The following is a 20,192-nucleotide window of genomic DNA, read 5'->3' on the forward strand; positions in this document are numbered from 1 at the left end:
GCCCTTATGTGCCCCCTCCCTGTCTCTCTAGTTCAGAGGTCAGGTGCCCTCTCCCTGTGATCCTGTGTGCAAAATAGTCTACTGGGCCCTGGCCGTCTGGCGCCAGCTCAACTCCTGCCTGGCCCTCTTGGGCACACCTGAAGCATTTCTTGGACCAAAGTATTTCCTGTCTTGTCCTGTCATCCCAGGACATGCCCAAGTGACAGTGAAGTAAGTGTCATTTTACCTTATTTGCCTTTTTAACACAGAGCCGTGGCCAATTTGTTTGAGAGTAAAAATGCTGATGGTTCTACCTTGTGCCACTTCCTGTTGTCAACATGGAGTCTCAGGTACAACCATGACTTGTCTTTTGGCTAACTCCTAAGGAAACTATTTTTACTGAGAGCTAGGTAGCAATTTCCCTCTTTTATAAAACACTCTTTAGCCTGGCCAGTGTGGCTCATTGGTTGAGTGTCAACCTATGAACTAGGTCACGGTTCAGTTCCTGGTCAGGGCACATGTCTGAGTTGTGGGCTCAATCCCCAGTAGGGGGGTGTGCAGGCTGATCAATGATTCTCTTTCATCACTAATGTTTCTATCTCTATCTCCCTCTCCCTTCCTCTCTCCGAAATCAATTTAAAAAAATATTTTAAAAAAAGGCAGAAATACATTTATTCATATAATTATGCTCCTTTTCATCAATATTACAATTAAATTTAAGCCTTTCACATCCAGAGTCTCAAGATTCTTAGGAGCCACTTTTGGCCTTTCCTATCAGGAGCACAGTCACTATCAAGAACTGTAAAAGCTCTGAGATTTGTACCCTATTTTCAAGCTAACAAGTTAGTCTGCCACAGGTTCAGGGTTCTGGGTCAGAGGCCAAGGACTCCATCACTAGTAACACAGTCCCAGCCTGGGCTTCACATTTCATTGGTTCCCCTAGCTCCCCAAGTACCCCTGTGTAATGCACAATGACCCAAGTGGATACTGGCTTTGCATCAATCACAGCTGCAGAACTCCAAGCTTGGGAATCCCCAGGCTTCTAAAGAGGGTGCTGTCAGATCTGCCCACCCTTTGCCCTGGAAAAGAGACATTACTTTTATTATCCTGGTCAGGACACAAATATGCCCTCTGCTCTAGAAGGAGACACTGGCTCTGTCTTCCAAGGCTGTGTACTCTACTAACATCCTTGAAAAGATAGTCCAGAACAAAAGCTGGCATACAATATGCAGATATGTCATGGAGAAATGTCTCCCAATAGCCATATTAAGGAACTGCTTTTTTTTTTTTTTTTTAACAAAGCTTATTGTCTTTATCCCTTTAGCGCTTTTAGAAGTAACTGTAAGTTTGACTCATGTGGTAGAATACCAGATTTTTTTTCTATATTCTCTATTGTTGGGTGTTTGTTTTTTTCTTGAATTACATATCACTAGACAGTAACAGAGAAGGTTACAGTAGATATATGCTTGATACTTGGTAAGTTTTGATGGTCTTAAAAGGCTTTGAAAACTTTTCTATTCTGGGACATGTGGCTTTGTCTCTATAACCTTAATCAATTAATGTTTTTCTAAGACTACAACAAAATGTAATCTTTTTTGAAGGAATTTTAATTGGTATTAGGCACTCCAAACTTGAGCTAAAGTTCCACTGCTACAGTCGTTAATGCAAAGGTCTACCTGAGGCTGGTTGACCCATCCCTGCTCTGCAGGACTAAGCCCACCCGAGTGCAGACACTGAGCCCTTGCCTTGGGGCAGGCAGATATAATTTGCCAGTGATTATTAGATGGATCCCAATTCCAGAAATATTAAAATATATGTGTGTCTTATTAAGGAAATAAGGCAAATAAGTTTTAGCATTTAAACACAGACTTTCAGGCAGTGTTTTTCTCAGACTTCTGTCTGTAAATTTACCTTTCCTTCCATGTATTTTTTCTTTTGTAAAAAAATTTCTTATTAAATTTATTGGGGTGAGATTGATTAATAAAATTGTATAGCTTTAAAGTGTACAATTCTATAATACATCATATGTATATTGCTTTGTGTGTTTACCACCCAAAGTCAGATCTCTTTCCATGTATTTTATTCATGCATTCATCCAACATTCCCTTAGCATTGATTCCCACTTTCCAGGATCTTATAAAGTAAAAGGAGAGGGACATGTAAACAGTCATTTTCATTTGAAATGCATTGTATTTATAGGCAAAGTCAAACTACTTTGGGTTAGATAATTACACTTGTTCCAGAACTACCTGGGAAATGTAGCATATCTTTAGAAACACATGTTTTTTTCTATGACCTTCAAACTGTCCTTTGTGTATAATTCCTGATATGCCCGATCCTAACTACGGGTCCGTCCCTTTGTTGCAAGGTGGATGTGTAAGCTGTGGAATGCTGTTATTGCACCCAGAGTTCAAGAAGCAATATTGTCAAGAGCCACTGTAAAAAGACAACCTGGCCTTGTGCAAACAACTGCCAAAAAGCACCCTAGCCAAGGACAGCAGGCTGTGGTTAAAGCTGCTCTCAGCATCTTGCTCAATAAAGCTGTTCTGCATGGTTGTCCCCTCCAGAGAGCAGGTATGTGGGTTCGTGCTGGGAGGAGAGGAAATTCACACTCTTACTTGTTTGAACTTGTTTAAATTTGTTATTAGGGAGCTCTGTTTTTTCTATTTGTGAAGAGAGAAATTATCTCAGCATTAATAAACATTTCACATTATTGCTCCAGAACTGTCTTTCTGTCTTGTAATTACTAGCTCATGTTTAAATTTTAGACCTCTAAGTAGTTTGCTGGTTCACAGAATTCCTGCTTGGGTATTAAGCAGGCCCATGATTTTGAAGAGTCTCTTTCTTTGAGAATTAGAAATGTGTATTTTGCTTGACTCTATGGAACTGCATTAACACTGCCTTCCTTTTGGCAAAATGTGATTTGTTTTGTTTCAGAGCTAGACCAGCATATAGCTGATTTCAAAGGAGGGAGTTTCCCTTTATTCATAGTTTCAAGTTACAATAGTTGTAGCAAGAAGAAAGGAGAGAGTGGTACCTGGAGAAAGGTGAGCACCAGTCCTCACAACAAGTCTGGCCATTTCTCATCACCCACCTGGAACAAGCCGGTCCTGAGTGAGAAAGGTAGGAGGGGCAGGCACACTGTCTAGTGGTACCAGGATGCTTGGGATCTGATTTCTGAATGTAAATGTGTTTTTACTCTTTTGTTCCACTATGCATTCAACAAAATTTGAGTATCTCAAAGCACATTTTCATGGAATAAAAGTATGTAGTAGGTGCATTTCCAAAAATATTTGGGGAACCCCTACCTGAAAATAATTTTTCATACTAGAATTCTGATATTAAATTTGTCTTTATTGTGTTAAAAGTAATTTGATATTTGTGGTGTCCACAATTAAATTTTTGTAATACAAAAATTGCACTTTGGCATATTTCTCTCCTTTCATGTGCCATCCTTAAGCCAACCTTAAATTTTTAAAAGTATGTGTACAGAGATATTTGATGCCAGTCGAGACCTTTATTAGTGAATTGTTTTACGTATTTCTTTTTCATATATAATATGTACCATTTGCCAGGTTCTATTCTAGGCGATGGGAATAGACCACTAAAAACAGCAATAATCCTTGCCTTCATTGAGTTTACATTCTAATGAATCATTAAACAGAATATATATAATGGGATGTCATTTATAGGAAAATACTTAAGTTTTCATTCTAACAAGACATAGCACATTGATCTCTGGTGTTAGACCTCTTTCTTCTGGTTTCGATGATAAGATAATCAATAATTATACAAATTATAAATGTCTTCCCTAAAGGAAATCTATATTTGAATAAAAATGAAAAGATGTTCCAACCTCATATGCATGGTGGATTTTTGATATATGTAATCAATATTAGGTCTTGAGGAGCCACCTCCAACTATTCTGTTTTGTGTCACTATATGCGAACTGTACAACAGTGGCATTGCTAATAGAAGACTATTATTCCTAAAATTTAAAACATAAAATGTTTTGTTCATTAATATATTTTTATAGTTTAGCTTATATTTTGTTGATTTTTAATAAAAAATTAATATGATTTTTAACCATATTAATACATACTGGAGTTTTGTAATTACCCCAAGTGTGTGTTAGTAAATTGTGACTACTTTTTTTTAATGATTGAATAGAAAGTCACTGAATAAAATGAGAGCTTTACTTACATTTTTTTAAATGTATTTATAATAGGATATATTCTGATCCCAAGATCTTACTGTTACTTCCCAAAGAATGTTTGAGTCAGGGAATAACGTCATTACATTCCAGTCCCCCAATATAGCACAGAGTTTCCCCAGATGACTTCCTATAGCAAGGATTATACCTTTTACTTGTTTATCCCATTATAGTATGCAAAAGACTTCTAAGATGAGGATTATTATCTTCATTTACAGATAACAACAAAAGTTCAAAAACCCTTAGCTATCTGCTCAAAATCCCCTCTCCTGGAGACAGAGTTCTGTTACCCATATTTTTATTTCTTGGTAGTCCAGTATTGTTTTCTTCAGTCCCAGCCACTCTATTCCTGTGACACATGTAATAATCCATAAACACCCAGATAAGTGAACACCCATCCAGGTTCTTTATTATCATTTCCAAGTTTATTACAATTTCTATAGGGTTTAGGACCAGCTTCTTTCTTGAGCTAATAATTTTACCTGAACAATAATCATTGTCACTATATATACTTGTTGACAAACAAGATCAATAAAATGAATATAAATTTAAACTAATATTATGGAAATAAGTCTAACTCAAAATTGAATTATAAATGATTTTTAATTTATTTATATTTTCAATGATTATAGTTTTAAACTATTTGATATATTATGATATTCTTTGAAACATGAAACCTTATTTGTAAGATTTATAAAATTGTATGTATTGTTTACATGGATTTCAACATAAAGATTTATAAAATCTAAAAACTGACTTTACTGAAGGTCAAGATGGCAGCATAGGTAAATGTGGTACCTCCTCCCACAGTCACATCAAAATTACAACTAAACTACAGAAAAACCATCATTCAGAACCACCTGAAATATGGCTGAATGAAGTCCTACAACTGGAGAATTAGAGAAGCAGCCACGCTAAGAGTGGTAGGAGGGTCAGAGGCACAGAACAGGCTAGTCCAACACCCATGTGTGGCTTTTTTTTTAATCAGGAAGGATATCTTGGCTACAAAGGTCCCCTGTGAGGAGCAAAGAGTCCCAGCCCCACACCAGCCCAGGGTTCCAGTGCCAGGAAGAGAAGTCCCCATAATCCCAGTGGGGATTGTGGCTGAGTGACACAGAAGCTGCTGGAGTCCCAGGCAGTTCCTCTTAAAGGGCCTGTGCATGGACTTACTTGGACTCGCTCCTCTGAGCTCCAGCACTAGAACAGCAGCTTGAAAGGATCCAGGGACATACAGGGGGAACTAAATTGACTGGTAACAGGGCAAGAACTGGGAGACAACTTCCTCCTAGACAAAAGTGCTGACAGAGGTGGTTATTCCTTTGCTGAGACCTCCCCCACCACAAAGCCTACAGGCAGGTGCCATAACTGAGTTTTCGTCAACCTGGCCCACACTATTTGCCCTGCCCTGGTGCTTCCCTGAGATCCCACCCCACCCAATTTGCAGCCAAGCTGTTTGTAGTGACTTTTCCATATGAATGGCCTGTTCTGGATCAGGCTTCAGACTTTTCTAAAATCTCTCAAACAAGCAGCAGCTGGCCTCAGCGTGCCCCATACCTCTCAATAAGAGTGTCCCAGGCCCAGCACTAGCAGCAGTCTGCCTTGGTTCACAGCTTGGCCTCTCCTGGGCACCTCCAAGCCCAGCACAAATAGCAGCCATCTACAGATTGCTCTGTAGCTCATACTGGGTGGCCCATGCAAGGCAGAGGCAGTAGCTGACTTAGCACCTCCTCGGAGGCCCCAGAGCCAGTGCACCCAGTGGTCAGCTTCAGACCACACCAGATTACACCCCTACCACATCACAAGTAACACACTCAAGGGGCAGACTCATCACCAAAGCCCTACTAAAGTAAGTCCTGCTCCATAGGCGCATCTCTTACACAGTAGCTCTTCCACTGTAGTCACAGCTGTTCCTCACAGCCAATTGGGCTGAGGGTCAGTTCCTCCCAATGATGCCAACAGCAGTCAAGACTCAACCACAACAGGACAGTGCACATAGCTCACACAGGGGAGCACCTAGAGTGCCCAGCTCAGGTGATAGGGGAGGCTGAGCACTAAGCTCTACAGGACACTTGCTACACAAAGCCACTCTACCAATTCCAGGAGGTATAGGGAGCTCTACCTAATACAGAGAAACAAACATAGGGAAGCAGCCAAAATGAGGAGATGACGAAACGTCTCCCATGAAAAAACAGAAGAAGTCTCCAGAAAAAGAACTAGATGAAATGGAAGCAAGCAAACTACCAGATGCAGAGTTCAAAACAGTGATTATAAGGATTCTCAAGAAACTTACTGTGAACTTTAAGGAACTTAGTATGAATTTCAAGAAACTTAGAACATCAGTAACATAAAAAAGGACCCACCAGAAATGAAATGAAGAATAATTTACATGGAATCACCTATAGAGTAGAGGACGTTGAGAATCAAATTACTGATTTGGAATATGAGGAAGCAAAAAGCACCCAATCATAACAGCATAAAGTAAAAAGAATCCAAAAATATGAAAATAATGTAAAGAGCTTCTGGGACAACTTCAAATTATTCTCATCATGGGGCTTCCAGAAGGAGAAGAGGGAGCAAGAAATTGAAAACCTCCTTGAAAAAGTAATGACAGAAAACTTCTCCTACCTGGTGAAAGAAATAGACTTTCAAGTCCAGGAAGCACAGAAAGTCCCAAACAAGAGGAACCCAAAGAGGCCCACAGCAAGACACATCATAATTAAAATGCCAAAGGTTAAAGACAAAGAGAGAATCTTAAAAGCAGCAAGAGAAAAGCAATTAGTTACCTACAAGGGAGCACCCATACGACTGTCAGCTGATTTCTCAACACAAACTCTGCAGGCCAGAAGGGAGCGGTAAGAAATATTCAAAGTGATGAAAAGCAAGAACATACAACTAAGATTACTCTCCTCAGGAAAGCTATCCTTTAGAACTGAAGGTCAGATGAAGAGCTTCACAGACAAGATAAAGCTAAAGGAGTTCATCACCCACCAAACCAGTATTACATGAAATGTTAAAGGGTCTTCTTTAAGAAGAAGAAAAAAAAATCAAATACATGAACAATAAAATGGCAATAAATACATACCTATCAAGAATTGAATCTAAAAATCAAAATAAATGAACAAGGAATCTAATGAACAAAATAAACTGATGAATAAATAGAACCAGAGGCATGGAACAGACTGATGAATCTCAGAAGGAAAGGAGGAGAGGGGACAGGACGAGATTAATCAAAGAATTTATATGCATATATGCATTACCCATGTACACAAACAATAGGGTGGAGAAGGCCTGGGGCAGGGCGGGATCTGGGTGGAGGGGGACAGCGGAGGGGAGAGGATGGACATCTGTAACATTCTCAATGATAAAGGTTTTTTTTTAAAAACCAACTAATTTTACAAAGTAAAATTCATGGGCCATGAATTTTAACCACACATCATAGACAAATGAACCAAATATTGAGATATTTTTCTGGATGTTGTAGTTTTTATAACAAAATTTTTTCCCAATAATTGCATTTGATATAAGATTATAACAATGTTGGAATTAATTTGGAGTGTTCTTTTTTTACACCATTGTTAAAAAAATATCAAAATAGGAACCACTCTGCATTCCATGCAGATCACCATGGAAGGTCATAAAGTTTAGTAGAGACACAGCCTTTTTTTCCTGACCTTAAACAGAAAAGCATGATGTCAGGTCATAGGCTTCTCTATTGCAGGGCCCACACCTGGGCACTTTTGGTAATTAAAGAAAGGCACTAATCAGTGCTTTCTGACAAGGACAAAAGTATGGGTAAAGAAACTAATACAGAGATAATCTCTGATTACCAGCTTTTAATGAGGATATATTAAATTCAATTTACTTTTCAAAATTATTCTTTAGAAATAACATGTACTAGCAGTATTCATACAGTTTCAGAATTCAATCAGAAGCAACTATCGAGCTTATAAAATTTAGTATATTATAAAAACAGACTTTTTTTGGAATCTGAAATGGTTTATAACAGTATTTTCTCAAACTTTTTTACCACAACCCACAGTAAGAAATATGTTTTACATCATGACCAGTACACCCAAACCTGTGCATTGTGTGTATATATAACTGATACCATCAATATATTTACTGCAAGTAATGCACTCTGATATTTTCTATTTTGTATCTTTTTGTACACTGTTCATATTTCTCTTCTGTATAATGCACAGCAATTAAAGGTTAAATTTCTACAAGTACACTACTAATGCCACACACACTGTGATATATTATGGAGGCCCACACATCAGAAACTGCACTTGGTCAGTGCTGGAAGGCAAAGGTAGAGACAGAGAGGCTTGACTAGTGAGAAGAGGGACCATTGATAAAAGGAAAATTCAGGATCCTGAATTGAGCCTCAGGTGGTGGTAGTTGGACTTAATTCGTGGGATCTTTCCCCAGTGACTGCAGGAAGCTACATCTGGAGCCACTGCCCCGAGGAAAACCCCTCAAGAGATGGATTCAGTTCAAAAACAATATAAAAGTTCAGCAGATCCCATAGTCTGTTTCTTTTAAATACAGAGTTCAAGGTGCATAGGGACAATGATTCATTTTATTGAAATGATTACATTTTTCCTTTTAGGTATCAAAAATACGACTGTATCACAGCTGAATTGTAACAAAAATGCTTCTCTGTCAAAACAAAAGTAAGTTCCCCTTTCAAATGAACTCGGAGCAAACAGTACACACTCTCATTATTAGTTGTGCAACTAGTAATACTATTAATATAATTTTTTAAAAAGCAATTTGTTGAAAAGGTTAGAAATGTTATTACCTTCACTTTTTATCAATATTGATCATTATTAATGTATTTGACATAAAGATATGGTAAAATCCTGTATTTTTGCATTTTAAACAGACTTTAGGTGACTGATTTTTTTTTCTAATGCTAGATTTACAGAAACAGAGTATGCCATTTGCTTTCAGGTATTAAATGTTTCAAGTGATAATATTTATTTTTTTATGTTGCTTTTAGGGAATTGTTGATTATTTCAGCTTACAAATTTTAAGATAAAAAATGATTTGGTTAACCATAGACTAGAAATGCGCAGTTTGCAAATAGCTCCCCATTGTTGCCCAGTAAATGGTGTGCCCTATTGTTATCAGAGAAATGCGTGGATGGGCTTTCTCCATTGCTAGTGGGAATGGGTTCCTTACATCATCTGGAGAAAAAGAATTTTCTGAGACTCGCAGGGAAGGATGAGTGATCTTTATTTGCATGGAATTACATCCTTAGGTTTCCAGAGCCCCATTTCCCTTAATCCAGTCCTGGAAAACATCCAGCTGGGGATTCAGCAGGGCTAAAAGCAAAGCCAGCATCCAAAGTTCCTGTTCCATGGTGGAGCTGGGTCCAGTTTAGCATTAGGCTAGTTGCAGTCCATTAGTCCATTTTGTGGGATCCACATAGCCGTAAGTTATATGGGTGAAAGCAGGAGTGCGAGAGTCCTGCAAGCAGGTAAGAGCACACAAATCAAGAGCAAGAGGGCAAACTCCTTTGTTGAGGAGATTAAATATCTTAAGTTTTCTGGGGCTTGCAGGGACCTTGCCTACTCCCGCCAATGACCTGTTCCCAGGTGTGACTGACAGGAAAGTACCTTCCCTATGTCACCCAGACTTGACTGCGCATGTGTTAAACTGCAGCTTCCTGGCACAGCTGCACAAATGACATGCCTATAAAATTTGGCCTTCTCTTTGTTCTTTTCTGTTAATTAATAACCAGTTAATTACAGTGGTATCACTATCACTTGGCAGGTAACACTTAGGACCCTGCCCCTGGTTCACAGAATCACAGAAGCAAGGAGAGTGAAGGGTGAAGGGAGATAAACAGAACTGCATCATGTGCTGCTTTCTGCCAGGCCCCTGCTAGGTCTGTTATGTGCATAATTTTCCCAGTAACCATAATGCAGGTGTAAGGGATCCATTACAGAAACTGAGGTGTTAAGGAGGCAAAAAAAAAAAAAAGAAATCTGACCCATGGCCGTATTGCTAGTAAGTGGTGAAGCCGAGTTTGAAATTCACATTTGTTCCTTTATATCACACTGCCTCCTGCACCAGTGTTTAGTGTCTTAGCTTCATCTACATTGGAGACAGAGAAGGAAAGGGAAGAGTAAGGAGACTGGAATGTTGTAAGACTTCTTTCTGAATAAAATTTGATCCTGTTGAGGAGAATCTTGAGTAGGAGTTATCAAAATCCTTTGTAAGTGGGCTGTTGCATTACATGACATTTAAAGGATTTTTAAAGCAATTTTTCTACCACACACCAAACCTTAAAATAGGTACAGTGTCTAGATTTCCATATCAGGAATTGGATTGTGGTTCTCACTTTAAAAACTCTTTTCTGAACTTTGTGTTAGGTCTTACTTGGACCAAAGAGACTGTCTGGATTGGGATGATGAAGCAGACCTTGTCAAGGAACTTCAGAGTATGTGCTCCAGCACATCTGAGTCTGATATAAGCAAGGTAAGCAGTACAAATACGGAGGACATAAAATGACTCCATCCAACAGTGGAGAGCCTTCTTAGAGCCACGGCAGAATGCTCATTCCCTGAAAGAAGTTCCTTATGGAACGGCATGGTTAATGCTCCAGACCAGAACAGCCTCACCTTGATTAGAAAAGCCCTTTCTTCCAAAATACTATTTATACAATAGGAATCTCTATTTAAGCACAGTTTGCTTTTCTAAACTCCTCTGAAAAACCTGAAGTTAAAACTACATGTTAATTATATTAGCCTCTGTGTGCCCTCAGGCTCTTTTCTTTTCATATCCCTCACTTTGGCATCATAGCAGACTCATGGTATAGACAGAGCAACAGCAACAACTTAACTGGCCTGTGTAATGTCTATAGTCAGTCTTTATGCTGTAAAAACTGAGATCCTGGTATGGGTATCGATGACCCAAAATCTCAAAGAGAACATTAATGGCATAAAGTTCAGCTTGTTTCGGCATGCCGATATCTGCAGCAGATTGGACCAAACTTCCTTGATAAATACGTTTTATTTGAGAGGGAGCATAACTTGTGCAGCTTCCACTGAAAGACTCAATTATTACACTTGATGAGTCATAATCTCTAGGCCAAAGTAGAATTGACTCTTAGTTAACCTTGCTGTTAATTCACATGAACGCTTCAAGTCTGCCACGTGACTTGAGTCTACAGCACAGGACTTGGTACGTTCTGTAGAGCCCCGGCACCTAGACGGGAAAAAGAGAAAGATAAAACTTCTGCTGCCAGTTTTCCACAGTGACTTTAAATTGTGCCTTGAGTGTGTTACAGTGTAACTGAAAACATGACTTAATAGTATATTTTCCAGATTGCAGATTCCAGGAATGATTTAAGAAGGCTTGATACTCCAGGAAATAACCCTATATTTTCACCAACTGTTAATAATCTGAGAATGCCAGTGTCACAAAAGGTAAGGGTTCATTTGCCCCTAAAATCAGAAAAACAGGGATTGCTTTGGAATTGATTTCACATATCTCTTTCAGTGTAAACCACAGTTATTTTTAAACCACAGCTATGAAGTGAGAAATAGGGTAGAGGTAAGTATGTTCATTAGTTAAACAAAGTTAGAAAACTTACTGTTTGGAAAATAGCTTGAAAGAATGACCAGAAAAGCATTACTGGGTTTTTTTTTAACCCTCATCTGAGGATGTGCTTTTTTTATTATTGACTTTAGAGAGAGAGGAAGGGAGAGAGAGAAAAGCATCGATGTGAGAGTAAAATATCAATCGGTTGCCTCTTGCACTTGCCCAGTCTGGGGATCGAACCATCTGTGCGTGTGCCCTGACTGGGAATCAAACCTGAAATCTTTCGGTATATGTGAGGATGCTTCAGCCAAATGAGCCACGCTGCCAGGGCAGCATTACCTTTTGTTACCTTCTGTTTGATACCTAAAATTTTATTGGTATCTTTTGAGAAGGTCTTCATTTGTTTTCATTTTATATGGGCTGTTCCATTTTAAAATGTATTGTTTTTCATTTGAGAACGTTTATGATTTCCTGCATTTTGGAATTTTGGAGTTAATTACAGCAAAGGGATGAGTGATTAACATAAAGATCTTTTAGCCTCACTGGTGTGGCTCAGTGGTTGAGCATTGACTCATGCACCAGGAGGTCACAGGTTTGATTCCTGGTCAGGGCAAAAACCTGGGTTGCAGGCTTGATCCCCAGCTGGGGGTGTGCAGGAGGCAGCCAATCGCTGTTGATGTTTCTTTCGCATCGATGTTTCCATCTCTCGCTTCCTCTCCCTTCCTCTCTCTCTAAAATCATAAAATCAATAAAAACATTTTCTTAAAAAAGATCTTTTATATGTTAAAAAAAAATCTTATTTTTAGTTTCTTAACTTGCTCTAACATGCATTATGTTTCATTGAGAGACTTTCCTTTAAAAACAAGTCAGGATGTCAAATAGAAGAGCCAGGATTCCAAAAGATTTCATCATTAACCTCTCTAAATAACTTATACAATTGGTTAGTAAATGCCAAGAGCATGGTACTCCTGGGTGAAAAGAAACAAAACTACTACTTACCCAGTAGTTATTTTGTAAGGATGCAGATTTTGTAGAGGCATTTAGTACTATGTGGTTTGCTCACCAAACCATGTCAGTTGTGGTTCACATCCTGTGCTCATCCACTCCCATGGTGGCTTACAAAGACCTGTGAGGGGGAGGGGGGAGTGCAGAGAGCAGGATTGTAAAGTGAGTGTGGTGAGACTATTAAATGATTAATCCTTATCTGATCACCTGGCAGCCCTCAGCTGCTGGGCCCCTGTTCTCGCAGTGCTTCATTAAGTTTCAGTCCTGCTGAGTTATATGTGAAACTGTGAGCTGTGTATGTTGGGGGAAGAAACGGGGGGTATTGGCAAGGCTGAGTCCCACATAAAATTACATAACATGATTATCTGTAAAGACAAACATGACCTTTCTGGCTCACTTCATCATATGTCTGCTTTTTTTTTTCTTCAATTGGGAATAGTTTGGAAGCACAGCAAAAGCATTATTTGGAGAGCACGAGAGGGAGGACGATCCAAGGAGGTGACCTAGGGTCGCCACTGAGAATTCTGGCTAGAAAATATTTTGTTCAGGAGCTGTGCCTGAGCTGTGGCTCAGAGCACATTTCTTGGGCCTCCAGGCCCACTCTTTAGGATTACTTGTGGAACAGTCAGTGGAAGGAGCCACGAAGGTCTAGGAAGAGGAACCAGGAGCCACGGTTTCTCCACAGGGCCATATCACTCTCTATATAAAAATGTGGACTGGTAGTCACCAGCTGTCTTTCTTTGATTGTCGAATGGAGACACAGTTTTGTACCCCTACTTCTCTGTCACATGACCATATTTGGTTGCTACTATAAGGTACTATCTGTAAGAAATAGTATTGAAAGTGAGATAAGTTCTGGGCAGCTCAGGACAGCTGTTTTAAAAGGGATATTTTTTTAAAAGGATCCTTTTATATTCTCTGGACTCATAAAAAAAGAACCATGTGGTTGTTTAAATGTGATTTGATGTGGGCATTAGGGCAGCTGCCCACTGACCCCATTTGGAGGGACTTCACCAATGGCTAGATGTGTTCTCAGAACCTGCCAGCAGAGGGCAGAGTTGCACTCGGCAGCCTTCTGACAGCTTGGCAGGCTCACTCCCTTTGTATCCTCAGCTGAGGTTTCTGTTAGATGCCTAGTTTCTTCTGTTATCAGGAAGCAACTCCCTTTAGAAGTAAGAACTCTCTGGCTTACTTGAAATCATTTCTGCTGTGTGGCCACCATTATACACTGGAAGACAAGAATGAGTAAATCACCCTCCTGCTCCTCTGCCACACTGACTCCTTACTTCTCCAACAAATAGAGAACATAGTGAGGTTTAGTAACTGCGTGGCACATTAGCCACCCTTCTCAATTTTTTAAAAAAACAACAGCATTTAAATCATCAATAGAAAAAGCAGATGCTAACAAATGTTTTCTTCTTATGAAAATGCAAATTAATCCCCCTAAAGCAAAAGTTCTTTGGATACATAATGAAATCCACTTGAGCATATTTTTTTAATCCCCCAGCCAGTGCCCAGCCCACGTTCCCTAAGTGTTCTGACGTAACTGATCTGAGGTGCAACCTGGACATCGGGGTTTTTAAAAGCTCCCTGGTGATTCTTAAATGTGCAGCTGGGGCTTAGTTAGACCCATGGCTCTGAAGCATAGCTCTGGTCTGTGCCCTGCTTATTTTCCACCCCATTCCTTTCTTCCCAAATGTATCTTTGTGTAACTTACTTTTACATGTCGTTTCCTATTCCCATACCTTACACCTCCCCACATCTGTCTTTACTCTTCCTCCTGCCCACGGAACCCTTTCTCTCCTCTTCACCTGCCACAGCCCATGTGTCCAGTCCTTGAAGTGCCATCCCCAGTGCCATCTTCCCTACAGCCTTTTCCTTTATTTCCTGCCCCCTACTTTCCCATCTAGAAATCAGAGATTATAGCATCCTTTTGGCTTCCAGCAGATGCTCACTATTGAGTGAATGAAAGAATGAATGAATGGTTCTGATTTAACAATATTCCTTTAAGGCTATTTACAGCAGTGCCTTTCTATACAAACCGGAGGTTTTCTTTGAGCTTAGTGTGCACAACAACATTGATAGTAACTTTATATGTTTAATACAAAGAACTCTTGGGTTTTAGCCCAGGAAGCATTAAACAGCCTTAACTTTCCTAGTCCTGAGCTCTGGTACTTCTTAGCTTTGGGGAAAACACCTCAAAAACTGTGCTTGGCTGCCAGAGCGGTAGGACCGTCGCTCTGTGTCAGTCACTTGTCCTGTTCTTACACTCTCAGCCTTGAATTGATTCATTAGCCTCACTAAGCCACTGGTTCTCCATACTCTCCTCACACCTCCGCCTTTTCTATCCTCACACCTCCAAGGACTGACTCAGACCCACATATCCATGCCCAGCTTCAATGCCCAAGCCACATTTTTAGTTGTTGTGAGTGCTTCTTGGTACTTCATTTCACATGGGCATTTCCTGCCTCAGACCATAAAGATTCACCCTCGCCCCAGTCCTTACCCCCCACCCACACACACTCTACCCTACCCCACCCCCACCCCCACCTTCGTGAGGCAGATGAAGAGGCAGTCAAGCAGAGACTACACGCTGTATTGCCTTCCCTCTGCCTAAGCCCTAGCACTACCTCTGCGGATTTCCAGAGGGAGGCCAAAGAATGTGGCAAAATTATTCATAATTAACACCCACCTCTCTTCCTCAAGGGTTCGGTATACAACTAACAGCTATCCTTATTATAACATGCCATGTCTTCTGAATACTATGTGTGTTTAATTTGCTGCTGATTTAGACCAAATTACAAATTGGGATTGGCCTTACTAGGCCCACTACTAGGTCACATTTTACAGATTTAAAAAGACACCCAGGAGACTCCAACTCTCAGCTGAGTCCCAATTGTTAAGTATTTGCCTGTTAAATTCATGTTAAATCTTCTAAAGATTACATTGCTGTTTGATTGTGTTATTACTTTTAAATTTAAAAAGAGGAAAAGTAATCAATGTCAACTGCTTCAGAGGTATTTGGAGCAGCTCACTTAGTAACTCACTTCATGTTTGCTGGTTGGCAGAATTTAACACAGTATACGGGGATACACCTTGAAAGAAAATTGGGAGCCTGATGCCTTGTCCCAGCTTCATCAGTCTGTTACTGTGGGCAGATAACCTTACCTATCAGCTCTCAGTTTCTGCTTGGGCAAAATGAGACATGGGCCAGATGATCATAAGAGTTCTGAAACAAACACTGAAAAAATGAGAGCAAGCCTGGAAGATCTGGAGCCACCTAATCATAGAATGGCTGTGTAGAAGTTTAAGTCACTATGTCATCTCCAATAGAGCAAGGATGTTTCTCTTTTGTGTTCTCTGCTGTATGCCAAGCACCTAGTACAGTGCTCACCTTACAGTTAAATGTTCAAAAAATGTTTGTTAATTATTGAGTAATAGCCCAATTTTTAGTTGAAAGCTCTGAAAGTAGAAAGCAGAAAAGTTAGGTGACTCACTCAGAAAAGGTAGGCAATAGTGTTGATTGCCTACAAATAATTGGTCCACTTTGATAATTTCTATGAAGCTCCTCTTGGTGAGGAGATCCCAGAGTCTTTGGCACCTGATTCACTGACTCCTGTATCTTGTACTTTTGTGACACCACAAAGGGCATAATGAAAATCACTAGGTCTATAGGAAGTTAATCATTCAGCTTCTCCTCTCCATTGACTTTTGCCTTTTTTCATGAGAACTTTGTTTAGGGAGAAACTCCTACATGGGTGCTCAGAAAGAGGAGGAAGTGTTCAGACTGGTAATAAAAATTGGTAACATTGTCAAATGTGACAAATTTTTTTGGTTTCTTTTTTCTTACAGGAGGTCAGTCCTCTCAGCAGCCATCAAACTACAGAATGCAGCAACAGTAAATCAAAGACTGAGTGGGGTGTTTTAAGAGTTAAATCTTTTCTTCCTGTTCCTAGAAGTAAAGTTACATAGTGTTCCCAGTGTTCTGGGAACACCAGAAGCAGCAGCAGCAGCAGTAATACAAGGCAAATAGAAATAAACAACAACTCAAAAGAAGAGATTTGGAACTTACACAAAAAATGAACAAGTAGAAAAACCTAATAAATAGGCCTGCCTACAGTATTCTCACTCTTAACTTCTATATTTCAAACAGAAACCAAGGACAACAAGATGTAAATACCTTTAAATGAATAAAATATTTTCACTATAATATGAAATATGAGCGCAGGACCACTATTCATTTTTTTGTAAAGAATGTATTTATAATCAACATTTTGTTGCTTTTTTTCAATTCTGTAGGATTGAACTTCAATATCAATAAGTTATGTCAACTTTTCAAGTAGTTTTATAATAGAATTATTGTAATAGTTTTAATCAACATGTTCAGGGAGTATTAAGACAAAACTGTCCTTGTACTGTATATCTATATATGTACATGTGTATATATTCAAGAAAGTCCATGAATGATATTGCATACTACATATTACAAAATGTGTACAATGTTGACTTGGATAAAGTGTACCCTTTTAAATGGAGATCATAACTTTATGTTCACTTGATAAGGGATGACTAAAATGAGGCAATAAGTAATTATTTCTAAACAGTTACTTTACATTAAAAGCCATATTAAGTATTTTGCCTGTTAAATTCTAGTTTTATGTTTTAAATCTTTTAATAGTTACATTACTGATTGGTTGCATCATGTATATTTATGCTTATGTGTTTGCATTATGACTGTAAAATATAAAATTATATAATGCAATAAAATGTTATTCTTTCTTACAAAAGTTTTGTACCTAAGTAGATATAAAAAAGAATTGCAGAAGTACTTCAATAAATTAATTCAAGAGCTAACTCCCTCTTCAATTTAATTCTAGTAGCAAAAATGATACTTTCTAGAACTGTTTCTTCTAAAATTAATGAAATTATTCTTACTTATACAAATCAAAGTTAAGATGCTTTGACATCAAATAAAATATTGAATTAGTAAAATAATTTTGCTGTAGCTTCTATCTATAGCGTGTAGTAGTTTATCCCTGCAACAGATATTTGTGTTCAATTTAGGGACATTCATGAAATGTGTCCTTCATTTTGCTATTTCACTAGCTGTCCACAGAAAGACCCACCTGTGTTAGATAGTTGGTTAAAATAAAAATAAACATTTAAATGGAGCTCTAGAAATTAGGTGGTCTTTGAGCAAACCACCTTCTTTTTTTTCCTTAGATACCCCCAAAAAAGGTATGGTTGCATGCCAAGAATCACTTACTGTCTAAGAGCATTGAAAGCCCTTTCTTGTTCAGAATGATTTACATTGAAGTACACATATATGCATTGATACCATTTAGACTCTATAGGAATGTCTGCAAGTATCTTAAAAAGTCAAAATGTGTAGTCAGGATTATGCCATAGGGAGTAAAGCTGAGGAAGATCTATCAGGGAAGAACTCGATTCTAACACGTGTCAGCATTTTGCCTGGGCTTTACCTCTGCCAGGAGAATCCTGGGGGTGTACAGCTCAGACCACAAGTATAAGGAATGGGTGGGGTTAGGGGTGGCTAAAGCAAGGGACAGGGTCGGTGGGTAGAAGAGGCTGGAGGAGATAGTCTTAGGCTTGAACACAATAATTCCTTTGAGCTGGACTCAAATTCTTGGTGCCTTGGTGGTATTTGATACTCTCAAGTATTTTCACATAAAAAACACTAATCTTGGGAACAAAACTGCTCTCAAAATCATAGACCAATGTGTGTTTCCTCCTTCTTACATACATCTGCTTAGATTATACCCATTTTGATTTCTTAGTAATTAGGCATTGTTTTATATTAGCATATTTTCTGAATATAAAGATCGTATTAGTGTACAAAGCACCAGAGAAGAGAAAACAAAACCAAATTGAATACATTATTCAGAACGCCTATATTAGCCGATCCATGCGGCTTTGATTTGTCAGTAAAATTCACTATGCACTTTTTATAATGGGATGGTAAGATGTCTAGAGAAGGCATTTAGATCAGGGGCTTTCAAAAGATTAGTGAGACCTAATGGGTCATGAATTTAGTCACAACTAGAAGGTTTTTGAAAATGCAAGGTGCCAGCATACAACAGTTTCACAGTCAATAAAAGTAAGAACTGTGTGAAGCTTTTGTTCCCATCATGTAGATGTATGCATACATGTACTGGCTTGTGATGTGATGGCCAAAAGTCTTTGAAAGTCAATACCATAAAAAGGAACCTAGTGGTGGGGATAGGGGTGATTTTGGGGGTGAAAAGGTCTTTGGTGAAAAACAGCCTTGAGGCTGAATCAAGCACTGCCATTTATTAGCTCTGTGGTCTATGAAATTATTTAATCTCTGATTCAGTTTTCTCAGCAGTAGAATAACATCATGACATCCTTACAAGTTGTCTATGAGCAATAAAATGTTCCTAGTTACCTCCCTCATTGATAAGATAAGTAACGAATTTATCTCAGAATTCTTTGTGGCATTCCAACATCTTTTCAGGGTATAAGCAATTCACAAATAAGTACTGGCAGCTATATTATAAGCATCAGCAGTTAATACTTAATGGTAATTAAATTCAGTTGCCTAGCCCCAGCGATCACATGATTTAGGCACCAGTTGTTAACAACTATGACCCATTACAGAAGTTACATGATGCTTTCTGAATTCTATCACACCCCTTTTGCAAAATCATTTTTATCAAAAAAATAATCCCACAGGTGCCAAAGGAGTAAGTTAGTGAAAAGATACTCTTATAGGTTAGTTTTGTTTTTTGTTTTGTTTTATACTATGAATAAGTATGTTTAATTGTTGACCAAGCTGTTGTCTGTTGAGTGTTAGTTTGAGATAAAGGACTATGGAAACACATTGAGAAGGGATATGCAGAATTACCACGTCTATTCTGTCTTCAATAGTCAAGACACTTGAATATCAGGATTCATGAGCTCAAATTCTGACCACAGAGCTAAGGCTCTGGTAACCTCTGCTAAGAATGTATACCTCAATGAGAAGTCACTGTAAAGTTGTATTAAGATGTTACTTAATATCTCTGGGCTTCAATATCCTCAGTGGAAATATTAGAGAATTTTTCTTGTGCCCAGGGGAAAAAGGCGCAACAGAAAATCAGAAATCCTTGCCCAGCCGGGCGTGGCTCAGCGGTTGAGCATTGACCTAGGATCCAGGCGATCGTGGTTCAATTCCATGTCAGGGCACATGCCCGGGTTGCGGGCTAGCCGATCAATGACTCATCATTGGTGTTTCTATCTCTCTCTCTCCCTCTCCTTTCCTCTCTCTGAAATCAATAAAGATATATTTTTTAAAAAATCAGAAATCCTGATTGTTGTTTCTATACATTCTTATACCTTATAAAGGGTATCTGCTAACCATATCATTAAAGTTATTTGGATTATATTTTAAGAAAATGAGGAAAACATTTTTATTTAAACA

The 20,192-nt window shown here is 38.8% G+C and overlaps 1 protein-coding gene across 3 annotated transcripts in view; it reads left to right on the forward strand.

Annotated features, from left to right (window-relative positions):
- The window catches only part of CTTNBP2 (cortactin binding protein 2), a 171,701-nt gene extending 153,962 nt beyond the window's left edge, over positions 1-17,739 (forward strand). Inside the window, exons 17-23 of one of the 3 annotated variants that reach the window (XM_081147737.1) lie at positions 32-210; positions 2,348-2,553; positions 2,917-3,102; positions 8,805-8,868; positions 10,576-10,681; positions 11,530-11,631; positions 16,604-17,739. In XM_081147737.1, coding sequence (XP_081003863.1) covers positions 32-210; positions 2,348-2,553; positions 2,917-3,102; positions 8,805-8,868; positions 10,576-10,681; positions 11,530-11,631; positions 16,604-16,723 — 963 coding nt within the window. In that variant the 3' untranslated portion in view covers positions 16,724-17,739. Of the gene's footprint in view, positions 1-31; positions 211-2,347; positions 2,554-2,916; positions 3,103-8,804; positions 8,869-9,973; positions 10,067-10,575; positions 10,682-11,529; positions 11,632-16,603 lie in introns of those variants that run through there. The other 2 variants (XR_013999579.1, XM_081147738.1) reach the window with 2 other exon arrangements.
- The last annotated feature ends 2,453 nt before the right edge of the window (positions 17,740-20,192 follow it).

Source organism: Miniopterus schreibersii (assembly GCF_964146895.1).
Source record: "Miniopterus schreibersii genome assembly, chromosome: 9".
Taxonomy (NCBI): Eukaryota; Metazoa; Chordata; class Mammalia; order Chiroptera; family Miniopteridae; genus Miniopterus; species Miniopterus schreibersii.